This window comes from Nerophis ophidion, linkage group LG05 (assembly GCF_033978795.1).
Source record: "Nerophis ophidion isolate RoL-2023_Sa linkage group LG05, RoL_Noph_v1.0, whole genome shotgun sequence".
In the NCBI taxonomy this organism is placed as follows: domain Eukaryota; kingdom Metazoa; phylum Chordata; class Actinopteri; order Syngnathiformes; family Syngnathidae; genus Nerophis; species Nerophis ophidion.
Window position 1 is genome coordinate 1,738,677 of NC_084615.1, and position 14,273 is coordinate 1,752,949.

At 39.7% G+C, this 14,273-nt stretch overlaps 1 protein-coding gene across 2 annotated transcripts in view; it reads right to left on the minus strand.

The window, feature by feature from the left end:
• The window catches only part of abcb7 (ATP-binding cassette, sub-family B (MDR/TAP), member 7), a 72,208-nt gene that overhangs the window by 32,434 nt on the left and 25,501 nt on the right, over positions 1–14,273 (minus strand). For both annotated transcript variants that reach the window (XM_061899675.1, XM_061899674.1), the window contains exons 5-8: positions 10,516–10,648; positions 8,625–8,893; positions 7,932–8,020; positions 4,433–4,520 (exon numbers count right to left, since the gene is read on the minus strand). In XM_061899675.1, the coding sequence (XP_061755659.1) occupies positions 4,433–4,520; positions 7,932–8,020; positions 8,625–8,893; positions 10,516–10,648 (579 nt within the window). The remainder of the gene's footprint in view (positions 1–4,432; positions 4,521–7,931; positions 8,021–8,624; positions 8,894–10,515; positions 10,649–14,273) is intronic.

Sequence of the window (14,273 nt, forward strand, 5' to 3'; positions counted from 1 at the left end):
CTGCTTTTGTGTGTATGCAAGCACTCCCTGAGCACATGTGGCCCAGACAGAAGTGAGTGACAAGCTTGAATGCCAAACGCATTCCTCGGACAGACAAACTGATGTCCACCCACCCATTTTCTACCGCTTGTGGACGACCGATGTTTTATTCAATATATTTAGTAATTGTGAAAAATACAGACCATTTAAAAATACATGTTTTGTTAAACCACTAATGGTAACATAAGCTAGCTGGGGGTGTTCTTGTTATATTTGTTGGTTTGAAAATGCAACAGTGAGCAAGTTGCAAACAGCTAAGTGTCATCAATCTGCTGAAAGCCCACTGCTTAAATACAGCAAATAAAACTATTACAATAACACACTTCCTCCTTCATTTGGGCACCAATTACCCGCTGACTGACAAAAACTACTGTTTGTTTAGTTGCTCTATTGTTTTTCTGCTTTGCCAAAGTGGGCGATCTGTTAGCTACCAGCTGTGCAGCAGAGGACGTACCACAGACTGGCATATAGGCAAAAGCAGGGGATCCGAGTGGGGGGTTGTTGTACAGAGAGAGGGGAATTCAGCACAAAAACAAACAGAAGCAGCGCAAGGCACCATATTCAGGTTTCTCATCTAGCCCTTTGTTAAAGTGGAACGGATTTCTGAGTGGGCGGAGATCTAATTACATATGCACTCACAGCTCAGATTGATGCTAAATTTGGCCACATTGACATAGATGACACAAAATAACAGAACAAAATGTAAAACGAAAACAGAACACAAAATAACAGCAAAGGAAATGGCACGAGTACCAAAATATATCTGGAGCAATGAACAAAAAGCCTCTGGAACCTGCTAGCGTGGTGATTGTTTTGTGTGTGTGCATACACATCGAGGATGCAGAGAAACAGGATCAAGACAGAACAAGGCAAAAATGTAGGTTTTCCAAACCAGAAAGAATATTTTAAGCAACATGGAAAGCAAAAACACACGGGCCGACAATCAAATGATACAGTATCTACAATAGGGGTATATGATAATGGGTCAATAAAACAGTGACAAACTCAATACATGCTTAATAATAAATGTTGCATTGATTTTGAAACTTTTAAACCAGTAGTTGGATACCAATTATTTCAACATTGTATTCACTGTAACATAGAAATAAGCATTGCGGTAATTTCAAGAGTTAACAAGGTAACTATTTTTCCTGTTGATCAACACCTTCAAAAGGGGCAATCTTTTTCTTTCTTTTTTTTAACATGTCCTGTGCAGCCACTCAGGCAAATCATATTGTTGATGTACGTAGATGCCCATATTGGCTGTACATAATTGTCTTACAAAAGAGAAGTGTAGGATACTTCTTTTGTTGCCTTATTTGTATTTGACTATGGATGCATTTAGTGTTTGGCGCAATCATAATGTTGTAAATTGTTTTAAATAAAAAATCTTGCAAATGAGGGCCTTCGACAAAGAAATCAAGAGCCATCTGCTTAGATACGGTTAGTGGAGTATCATTAAATGATGATTTAATCACCCCACAATCACATACAGGGAGCATAATAGATATTGACTTCCTGGCCAGCACTCATTGAAGACAATCAATGTTTCTGTTTTAAGACCAATTATGTAAAAATGTGTGAAGTGACTCAACTGATCTGGGTCAAGCTGTACCTTGATGCCTTTGCATAGCACCTATTGTAATGGCCATAGGGCTCCATCTAAGTATAATAAATATATTAACTTGTGCTCAGCTGGGAAGGTAATTATATGTACTTATTTCATCCATTTAATGAATATGAAACTGTTACAGGTGTATTAAATAATGTCAATAATAAAAAAATGTAACTTAAATGAATGTGGGGATATAAAAGGCCTATCAGACCGGGCGGAGGCGGAGGTGGAAGCGGAAGTAGAAGACGCACCTGTCAGTCACAGCGTTTTTACAACGGGGCCACTTTGTGGAAGTGTCCTCATTTTTGACTATTTCTGTGACTTACCATTGGCCTGTGGAGAAGCTGGACTACACGGACTCTTACCAGGAGGACTTTTGAGTTGGACGCACAGACGCGGTACCGTGAGTACACAGCTGCGGCTTCTGAACAATTGATTGCTTGCCCATACGTGCGTGCCACTGTGCACACATCTCATACGTAACTTTGGGAGAATATTTGTGTGATATAAACTTTGGGGAGGTGAACGGTATTTTGGGCTGTAGGATTGTGTGTGTTGAGCGGGTGTTTGATTTATATTGGCGGGTTATATGGACGGGAAGGAGGAGGTGTTTGTTATGCGGGATTCATTTGTGATATATTAAATACAAACCCCGTTACCATTTGAGTTGGGAAATTGTGTTAGATGTAAATATAAACAGAATACAATGATTTGCAAATCCTTTTCAAGCCATATTCAGTTGAATATGCTACAAAGACAACATATTAGATCTTCAAACTGATAAACATCTTTTTGTTTGCAAATAATCATTCATTTTAGAATTTGATGCCAGCAACACGTGACAAAGAAGTTGGGAAAGGTGGCAATAAATACTGATAAAGTTGAGGAATGCTCATCTAACACTTATTTGCAACATCCCACAGGTGTGCAGGCTAATTGGGAACAGGTGGGTGCCATGATTGGCTATAAAAGCAGCTTCTGTGAAATGCTGAGTAATTCCCAAACAAGGATGGGGTGAGGGTCACCACTTTGTAAGCAAATTGTCGAACAGTTTTAGAACAACATTTCTCAACGAGCTATTGCAAGGAATTTAGGGATTTTACCATCTACGGTCCGTAAAATCATCAAAAGGTTCAGAGAATCTGGAGAAATCACTGCACGTAAGCGAAGATATTATGGACCGTTGATCCCTCAGGCGGTACTGCATCAAAAACCGACATCAGTGTGTAAAGGATATCACCACATAGGCTCAGGAACACTTCATGAAACCCATGTCAGTAACTACAGTTGGTCGCTACATCTGTAAGTGCAAGTTAAAACTCTGCTATGCAAAGCAAAAGCCATTTATCAACAACACCAAGGAACACCGCTGGCTTGGCTGGGCCCGAGATCATCTAAGATGGACTGATGCAAAGTGGAAAAGTGTTCTGTGGTCTGACAAGTCCACATTTCAAATTATATTTGGAAACTGTGGACGTGGTGTCCTCCGGAACAAAGAGGAGAATAACCATCCGGATTGTTATAGGCGCAGAGTTCGAAAGCCAGCATCTGAGATGGTATGGGGGTGTATTAGTGCCCAAGGCATGGGTAACTTACACATCTGTGAAGGCACCATTAATGCTGAATGGTACATACAGGTTATGGAGCTACATATGTTTTCATCCAACCAACTATATCATGGATGCTCCTGTTTATTTCAGCAAAACAATGCCAAGCCACGTGTTACAACAGCGTGGCTTTGTAGTAAAAGAGTGCGGGTACTTTCCTGGCCCGCCCGCAGTCCAGACCTGTCTCCATTCGACAATGTGTGGCGCATTATGAAGCGTAAAATACGACAGCGGAGACCCCGGACTGTTGAAGGACTGAAGCTCTACATAAAACAAGAATGGGAAAGAATTCCACTTTCAAAGCTTCAACAATTAGTTTCCTCAGTTCCAAAACATTTATTGAGTGTTGTTGAAAGAAAAGGTGATGTAACACAGTGGCAAACATGCCCTTTCCCAACTACTTTGGCACGTGTTGCAGCCATGAAATTCTAAGTTAAATATTATTTGCAAAAAGAAACAAAGTGTATGAGTTTGAACATCAAAAATCTTGTCTTTGTAGTGCATTCAACTGACATGCCCTTTCCCAACTACTTTGGCACGTGTTGCAGCCATGAAATTCTAAGTTAAATATTATTTGCAAAAAGAAACAAAGTGTATGAGTTTGAACATCAAAAATCTTGTCTTTGTAGTGCATTCAACTGAATATGGCTTGAAAAGGATATGCAAATTATTGTATTCCGTTTATATTTACATTAACACAATTTCCCAATTCATATGGAAACGGGGTTTGTATAGCCTAGTGGGGTTGTGGCTAATAGTTACACCTGTCTTGTGTTTATTTACTGTATTAACCATTCCAAGCTGAATATCAGGTCCCACCCGTGACTCCTTAATTAGCATAGTGGCAGAGACACCCGGGGAACTTGGGTGCGTTTGTTACACTATAAGTGTGACTACATGTGTTTTTGCTTAATATGATGGTTATTAAAATACATGCATGCATTTATATTCAGCATAAGCAATGTGCCACTCAAATTTAAGATACAATGGCTTGTTAGTAATCGGACTAAAAACACCTATTTTTGGTAACTATAAGACCTACATTGGGAGACTGTTCCCAAGTGAGTAGAAAAAGAAAAAAAGAAAGAAAAGAGGGGCGAAAGGAGGAGTTTGAAATAGGGTTAGGCACATGTGTATACACTTGTGTGCATTGACACACATGTGATCTCACCTTAACAGTTTCGTAGTTAAGGAGGGAGTCAATAGCGGCGTTGCCTGCTTCGTTGTCTGCTTTGTTCATTTCTATGCGAAAGCCGGTCCTGTGTGCAGAAACAAGCAATGAGATCACTTTTCTCATTATGGAAGCCAGGGGTGTCCAAAGGTTTTCCAACGAGTGACAAATACAGAAGAATGCAAACACGTGGGGGCCATTTATACTCTACTTAACCTTTTGTTTAATTGATCATATGCATATGATTGATAAGAGGGGATGAAAATCCTATTCATCTCATTATGTGAACCACAACTATTTATTTACGAGAACCCTATTTATTAATTTATTATTATTTATATATAATTTATCCATCCAATTTATATTTACTGTCCTTTTCTGGGTCGCAGGGTCGCTGCAGCCTATGCCAGCTGTTTATTATTATTATTTATTATCATTATTGTATTTATCTATTTGTATTGGTAACAGATTGAGTATGGGAAGTTTAAAAATTTTTTTGTTAGAAATTGCTATGAAACGGACAAGGAGTAGGATTAAACAAGCTATGCTTGTTTTTACTCGTTTTCGGACATGTAATTAGAAACCGAAAATATGTGATGTACCATATTGTAACTGTAAGCTATGCACACCTTTGCTGTAAGCCAGAGCTGGGCAAATATTTTAACTTCAGAGAAAAAAATGTGTCGGGGGGAGGGGGGTAATCAATGTGTATAGATGACATATACACATTCGGCTGTAAAAATCTGCTGTCCAGTATGTGTGTCTGGGTCCCTTTTTTTCCAGGGACACTAATAACAAAAGTCACAATGTCCAATATAGTTCTAAAAACGTTACGAAAGACCAATTAAAAAAAAAACGGAAAGGAATTTTACAGTTTTTTACTGAATGGGACACCCAAAATCCATCCAAATTCCATCGCTTGTCCCCTTTGGGGTCACAGGGGGTGCTGGAGCCTATCTCAGCTGCATTTAGGGGGAAGGCGGGGTGCACCCTGGGCAAGTCGCCACCTCATCACAGGGCCACAGACAACAATCACACTCACATTCACACAATAGGGCCAATTTAGTTATGTTACAGCTACGGTATTTAAAATATTTTTGTCAATTCGCTAAGGCCTGAAATAAATTGGCCCTTTGAAACATATCTTTGTCCTTGTGTGTTGTATGTAGACCACATTGCTTAGCAGAGTTCAGTGATGCAAATGCATGTCAAGTTGATGAACAAATTGTATTATTCTCCAGTGCAATAACAGTACTGAAATGAAGGCTAAAAAGGCATTAAATGGGGGACCTAAAAAAAAGAAGTAACTAAATAGTTACTTTTCACAGCAATGCATTACTTTTTGGTGTAAGTAACTGAGTTACTTTTGAAATAAAGTAACTAGGGACGGCGTGGCGCAGTGGGAGAGTGGCCGTGCGCAACCCGAGGGTCACTGGTTCAAATCCCACCTAGAACCAACCTCGTCACGTCTGTTGTGTCCTGAGCAAGACACTTCACCCTTGCTCCTGATGGGTGCTGGTTGGCGCCTTGCATGGCAGCTCCCCCCATCAGTGTGTGAATGTGTGTGTGAATGGGTAAATGTGGAAGTAGTGTCAAAGCGCTTTGAGTACCTTGAAGGTAGAAAAGCGCTATACAAGTACAACTCATTTATCATTTATTTATTTAGTAACTGTAACTAGTTACTGGTTTTCAGTAACTAACCCAACACTGTAAATGATGCATTGAGAATATAAAACATTACACACAGCGCTTCAAAAATCTATCAAAATGTTTTAATAAGACTTCAATAAGCGACAACGATGTGCATTAAAATAAAGAAAGTGGGATTTACAATACTGCGATGATGAGGTGGCGACCTGTCCAGGGTGTAGCCCGCCTTCCGCCCGATTGTAGCTGAGATAGGCACCAGCGCCCCCCGAAACCCCAAAGGGAATAAGCGGTAGGAAATGGATGGCTGGATGGATTTACAATATTAACTATAACCAATAAAACTCTGAATATTAAGAACATATGAACGCCGCACCCCTTTTACTTCTCAGACAAGTTCCTCGATAGACAACTTTTACAATCAAGCAAAACAAAAATGTAAAAAACAGCAATATATGAATGTAATGTGCAATTAACACCTACAATTTTATATAGTATCACTTTTACGCAGAACTTTGTTGTATCAATCTGCTTCCGCATCTGTTCCTGACACGCAATTTCAGGCTGTCTGCTCTGAAAACAAGCCCCGCCTACCAATTGCGCACTGCTCACCTGTCCTCTGCGCACAGCAAATTCATGTCGCGCAGGAAATTGAAAATCCCATCTGAACTTCAAACAAAATAAAAACATTACAATTTATTCTGTATGATTTTGCAATGCAACTCTATGAGTGACAAGTGACAACAGGACTGGCCCCGATGATAAAAACAATCTTTGTCAACACAATTCAATTATCGTCTGTCGAGACACTTTACGGACAGGAATTCCATCAATCACTTTATTGAGCAAAACTGTTTGTAACCACACCAAAAACATGAGTAAAACAAACTTTTATCTATAAAAAACGTGTACTTTTCTGCCATACAAACCAGGCTTAAACCAACTTTGTCCTCCGTCACTCTCTCACCTGCACCAACACAAGCACTCATGGCACAGAGACAGTGTTGCGTTTATGGCCACACAAAAAGTCGGACAACCCCAATGCCACACAATGTGTAAATGCCAGGTTGTAACACTCTGACTCCTAAATCAAATGTGGGCTTTTTTTACTGCCATTTTTTAAGAATGTTACTCTAAGGATATTATTCACGAAATATTGTCACTAGATTTCATAAATGCTAATAAAAAGATGTATTTTACGGACAGAAAGTTACAAGAACTAAAAGTAATCTCTGAAAGGGGAAACATTTCTTTTAAAGGCAGGACCCGCAGCCAGACATACAATACTAGCACATAGTTCATGAAAATATGTTTTTTGTTGTTGCCATTGTAAGAGGGCAAAATCACTTATATCAGAAAATAATTTGAATAAAACATTTAAATTGTTATGTTAGGTCTGGGACAGGTGTGGCCACAGTGTGTACGTCTGATGTTGCTCACCTGTGCTCCACTGAATGCTCAGGGAGTTTGTGCGTTTGCTCACACACATGAAACATTAGAGGGAACATTGCCACCAACCCTGCTCGTCTGACCTGCTGTGACGTAATAACTCCTATATCACCCAAAAGCGAAGATTTCACCTGTTGAAATACCTTCTACAGCTCAAGACTTACAGTAATTAAAAACAGCACTGCACATCATAATGGCAGCTACAGTTTTGATATCAAAGGTCCGAAAAAATGGTTTAGAAACTCCTACGGGCCGGACTGAATATCTTAATGGGCCGCATGTGGCCCGCAGGCCGTATTTTGCTCATATTTGCTGTAAGCGGTAGTGGATCTGTAACAATGGGGAAATAACGTAAGCTGCATATTGGAATACAGTAGTTTGGACATGCTCATCATTACTGTACCTCCATTGTGTCATGAGGATGGTGAAAAGGGTGTAAGTGGATAATGTACCCAAGGCCACAGCCGTGAACTGGCCACCACACTTGTAGAACTGCAGAGGACAAAAAGCAGGTAGAGGAAAATGCATTTAACGTACCGTAACGTAGGAGCCCCATGAAACAGAGTCAAGCAAGCACATCAGACCAACATGCTCCATTGCTGGTGTCGCAAGTGAGAGTGCGGCGTTAGTGACCATTGCACTCTGAAATAGTGTTACAAATGGAGGAGAAACTTACAAGAACTAATCGTGCTAATGCTTTAGCTATTTGGGCAATGGAGTTTGTCCTCATTACAGCCCAGCTGACATTATGGTCCAGAGTGGAATAATAAGGCAAAGCTATAGCTGAGCCAGTCTTTTAGTGGTGCCAATGTGGGGAGGCATACTCTACAGGAAGACATTAAGCTGCGACAAAAGCTTTGGGATTCATCATCGTTGCTAATGGGCTGCGGGTTGCCACCCAAAGAACACGGGGATTCATCTAATGAAAATGAGACAATATCCTGGAATTAATTTCCTGACAATCTGCTGCAAGGTGTGTCAAGGCAATGAAAGGTGCTACGTATTGAAATATTAACATTCTCCAAAGACAGACTATTAAGAGTGTCCTTTCCTACACCACAAACACCATTAAGATAGATCTCCAAACAGATATTACCAGGATGGCACTAACGAGGCCCATCTCAAAGACAGTGGGACCCAGATTGAAGATGAGGGCACTTAGGACAAAGGAGATGCCTCGGGTGCCACGGTCGATGGCCTTGGACAATGCTCCCGTCTGGCGGCTGAGATGGAAGCCCAGATCCAGATTGTGCAAATGGAGGAAGACGTTCTTGGCGATGCGTCGGATGGAGCTTTGGGCCACCTTGCCAAAAACCATGTTTCGAAGCTCATTGAAGAGGGCTGCACAGGCTCGTGAGCAGCCATCTGGGATAGCAGAGGACACAGGCGGTTAAACACAGCGGCTGTGAAAAGCAGCAGGAGGTTCAAACTGCAGGACTGGGTGTTATGAAAAGAAACTATGGTCACCATTAAGACAGAGATATGGCAAGGATACACTATTTAAGAGGAGACTGAGGGCACCGAGAAAATGGACTATTGCTGCAAATTAGAGACTGAATTATATGTACAGCACAAGTGTACGCTAGAGCTATCTTTTATGTTTATGTTTGTCTTTTCTGGCTTGGTATCCTCAAACGTAATATGACATTGTATTTTCACTTGGCACGATTAGAACCCTGGCTGACAAAGTAACCTGCATCAAATGCCATTTGACATTATTGTGCTGTACTTATATATATAATATGTAAATATTACATATATGTTATATTTTATATTGCTACCATGGTACATTTTTTTGTCTACTTTATACCTTTTGTTTTCACCCACTTTGTTGTGCCCTTGTGTGTATTATCCTTTCCATCCTTTGTGACTGAACAATTTTCCTTGTGGATCCATAAAGTTTGTCAAAGTCTGAGTCGTCTTAAAATTCACCGTTTTGTGAGAACGAATAAAATTGTGACCGTTTTAGTTAAAAACAATTAAAAAAAAAAAAAAATAGGAGATTGAGGAGGCTGACTGTCACAAACTATTATCAATCTGTGTTTGAATAACACCTGACCTTCTTATGGTGGTTTCACAGCCACATAAAGGTTGTTGTATGCGAGTCAGACAATAATTTCTCCATCCCACCAGTCTTTGTGGAGCAGTAATGTGGCGTTAAATAGGAATACTCATCAAATGAACAATGTGTCGACATCTGACAAGGTAGGATGAGCACAGGGCCACCCTTTCAGCAGAATTACACACCCCACCAAAGACACAGCGCCAGGGCATTGCAGACAGGGTGCAAAAAATACAATTCTATTCCGGAACAGCGGCTCGTGCATTCTTCTTTTTATTCTGATTCCTCCAGCATGGAATCCTGTTCATGCGCTCCAATTATTCATCCAGCACTACTGAGAGAGACCTAAGTGGACTCATTAAAATAAGTGGCTACACGGTGTATCTAAGCTGATCTCACTCAAACACAGAGAGACTTGCAGTAGGTGTGGGGTCACTATCTTCCCCATGTATGTACGCTTCTCATCAGCAGTGCAGGGAAAAAAAATACTTTAATCAGAAGAGGACTTCATCGTAGAGCTCCACCTCACCTCTGACTCCTCTTTTATGCACAAGTTCTCTTTGGACGAAAAAAATCTGAGGCATACAAACAGGACGAGGAAAAAGAAACATCCTTGGCCTCTTTTAAAAACCTGCTTTAAAAAGATATAGCATAAAGTCTAGAGAGATGTATGGATGTCTAAATATTTGCCTTGAAAGAATTTAGTTAACCCTGAAAAATGTCCAAAGTGTTGTATGTGCGGATTAAAAAGAAGTGGTCTCAAATATAGACAACATAATGTAAATAAAATGAAGACAAGGCAGCGGTTGTGCTGCGGCATTGATGTGAGTGCGTGGAGAAAGGTCAGCGTGGAGATAATAGGCAGTCCCACAGTCCCCTCTGATGAGCACGGCACCTGCTAGGGCAACACAAGTCTAAAACTCACAGCCAATCAGCATGGCCGTTGCCATGGTAGCCACAGTGCTTGGCGCATCGTTCAGGTTCAGCATGTGTCCCGACATCTGGTTAAGCTCGTCCACTGCATACTTAAACATGAAGGGCACTGTCACATTGGTGATCTAGGAAGGCCGGAGGGGGGAGGAGGAAAAAAAAAAAAGGAAATAGTTTCAAAAACACCGTCATTTCCAGAAGTTTGGTGACATTTTTGTATTTGTAGACCAGACATTTGACTACATTTGCTAGATGGATTATTGAGACAATGAATGTTCAGTTCTTATATGAGAGTGCCTCTCTCAAGGTGCTGAACTCCTGCTTCAATGACCATGTTAATTAAAAATTAAACATGAGATATAAATAATAATAGAAGTACAATTGTTTGTATATATTGTATGTATAATTAGTGCAAAGGTCTATATGTACACAGGGATATTTCACATGCCTGTACTGTGTATAAAATTGAACTACGTTCATGTTGTTTATGATGTTGTTTATAATGTTGTTTAAAATGTGTATTTATAATATGTTGTGCAAAGGACTTTTTATAACTTTCGGAAGTTTATTTTGTACTTGAATTTGTTTATAGGGTTAGGCGCAATAAGTGTTTAACTTCAGCCTAAACCCTTTCGGTCTGTAACATTTTTCATTTTCAATCTATGAATGTACAACTGTTTTTTTTGCTTTGTTGACCATTGACCGAAGAACAATAAACTTGAAAAAAATGTTTTAATAAGCATAATAACGCTGCCTGGAGTAGTTGAGACAATCTGGAGATATTTGTAGACAGAGTGCAACTTCTCACCGTGGATAATCGGACAGCATCTTTTTCTTTTTTGCATCACAAATTAGTGTTTGGGGTCAAATATTAGGCTTTTACTTCAATGCAACCAATCAACAATCAATGCCACATAACTCAATTGCTCACCAACCAACAAATCCATTGTTCAACCTATGTCATGGCAGACCCTAAGGAAGAAAGTTTGGAATTTTACTCCCCAAAGTACACATTTGTATTGACAAATATGTACTTGTCAGGTGTCAGTGCATGCATGTGGATTCTTGGTGACTTGCTTTACTGGCACTGCTGTGCTAATGGAACTGAATTGGGTTGTAAGGCTTATTAAAAGCACGGGGATAGCTGTGCGAGTCAACTTAGCCACTTTGTGACACATTAGAGCAGCCAGAGAACACAGGAGCAATGCGACAAAGCACTTTCAGTTCCAACCATGTTCTTGGAATTTTCTTGTCAAACGCTCTCCAACATAACTTTCTATCAGTTAAAGTAATTGCATACAGTATATATGAAGCATGTCAGCTGCCATAATGTAATGGGAGCGCTATTAACACAACAGGGGTCACACTCTATAAACTGGGGTATTATTTTCAAACAAAAGAAGTCTTTTGAGTATGTCGAGAACAAACCATACCTGTACGCCATTTGCTAGTTGCTACAACAACACAAAAAAGCCAAAGCTTAACATTACTGGGCTTGTAAAGGTCCCCTCATTTTAATCACTAAATCATAATTATATTTCATTAAGTGCCAGATGCAGAGACTATTGTATTGTCAGCATGTAGCTACTGATATGTCACTTCAGCCCGATATTGGAACAATTTCTTATTTTTCAACAAATTGACAAACGATTAATACATTTACTGGGCAATAAGTCAATAAAAGGTTACACTTGGGTGGTCATTCCTTTAACACACACTACAAGGATTCATAATACCAGGACAAGTCTATTTGGCAGTTGTGACCAACCGATTGTTGTAATAGGCTTAAAATAGAGACCATCAGTACAAAATACATTATGTACTCACAACGATTACTTTCATTTAGACTTGGCACATGACCTTCAACCCAATTCCCATCATTTGGCACATATGTACCCCGCCTTCTGCCCGATTGTAGCTGAGATAGGCACCAGCACCCCCCGCGACCCCAAAGGGAATAAGCGATAGAAAATGGATGGACGGATGAGAAAAAACATCAGATTCTTTGTGGTTACAAGTTCATCAGTGAAAGGGAAGCAGCCATGAAGAGACATGAAGGTTTATCCATCGGTCAAATCAACAAAGAACACAGAATACCTAAGAACATTTACAAATAACTAATATAATATGTGTTGTCCCAATGAACGGGTTCAACAATGCTTCTTCATACTAAACCGGTTAGAATAAGTGATTTGGGGGATTTCTGAAAAGGACAGAATAAAAACAACACGCGTGAAGATAAAAGTAAAAGGTTGCAGAGAGGAGGATTAATCAAAATGAAACAACCCGGCCATACTGTCATGACTGCAATACTGTGTAAGCCAAAATCGAAGCACAATAAAAGTATTGTACGTATTTAACTACACTACTTACCAAACAGTACTGCAACTACAAGAAGGAATGACAAGACGTCGAACAAAACACACACACACAAGCACATTTTGTGTGTGTGTGTGTGTGTGTGTGTGTAATTACGTATAGAAAGACTTTTCAAGTAATACAGCTGCTTTCTGCAAAGACATGCCTTTGAGAGATAGCACTTGAGCTCCATCCTTGGGTTTGTAACCCTGAGGCTTTTGTTGCGGAAAAAAAGTACCTTTTACTGTAATGACAGGTTTCATCACATTTCACCTGACATGGGATGAAGCGATATACAAATTTCATATCACTATTATTGTGACCAAAATGATCAAAGTTATCATTAAGGCGATACTGTTGAATGTGCTCAAAAAGTATTTTTACAAACACTCAAATGTTTTGACCAAGTTATTTTTTAAATAACTCAAATAAATAGTTGCACTATTAAGACAAAGCTTTTGTTGTTTTGAATATTAATTTGAACTGTAGTACTTCAGGATTTATTACCAAAAAAAAGCAAAGTGTGCAACAAATAAAATCTATTATTGTGATTTACTATTTCTGCCGGGCGTTGTCATCCTAGGCTGTGCAGCGGTCCTTGAACACACTTCAAGGTTTACCCTTAATTCCTTGTGGCGGCCTGTCCCGGCAAAATAAAAGTCTCAACACTTTACAAATGAGTTTTGTTTTTGTTTTTTTTCCCCAAAAACAAATGAAAGTAATATAATGTATTGTAGCCTGCAGAAGAAGTCACACAAAGTCTGACGCTCATTTTTACTTTTATTGCCAATCTTATGCTAAGAACCGGCCCAACTCGGCATATGTCCTCCAATGCGCAAACGTCCGCCTCCACGTCTCAGACACACAACGCTTCCTTGTTGTCCGCCAATTCAGGCACGATGTGTTTACGAACATGGGAAACATCAATGAACATCAATAACACACGAACATAAACAACAGCAGGTCGTTACAGTGTGAAAAATAAACAATATATGTATCCATCCATCCATTTTCTACTGCTTGTCCCTTTTGGATTCACGGGGTGTTGCAACCTATCCCAGCTGCATGCGGACAGAAGGCGGTGTACACCCTGGACAATTCGCCACCCACCTCATGGCAGGGCCAACACAGATAGACATTCATGCTCACATTCAAACGCTAGGGCCAATTTAGTGTTGTCAATCAACCTCCAACCAGATGCATGTATATAAAATACAACAACAAAAAAATGTATATAAATATATACATAGAAACAAATATATAATAGAGCTGCAGCTATTGAATATTTTAGTAATAGAGTATTCTATCGAATATCCCAATCGATTAATCGAGTAATAAATCATATTTTTGCTTAATTTTTTTTTTCCTCCTGTCCAGCTTCTCAGGCAAATCATA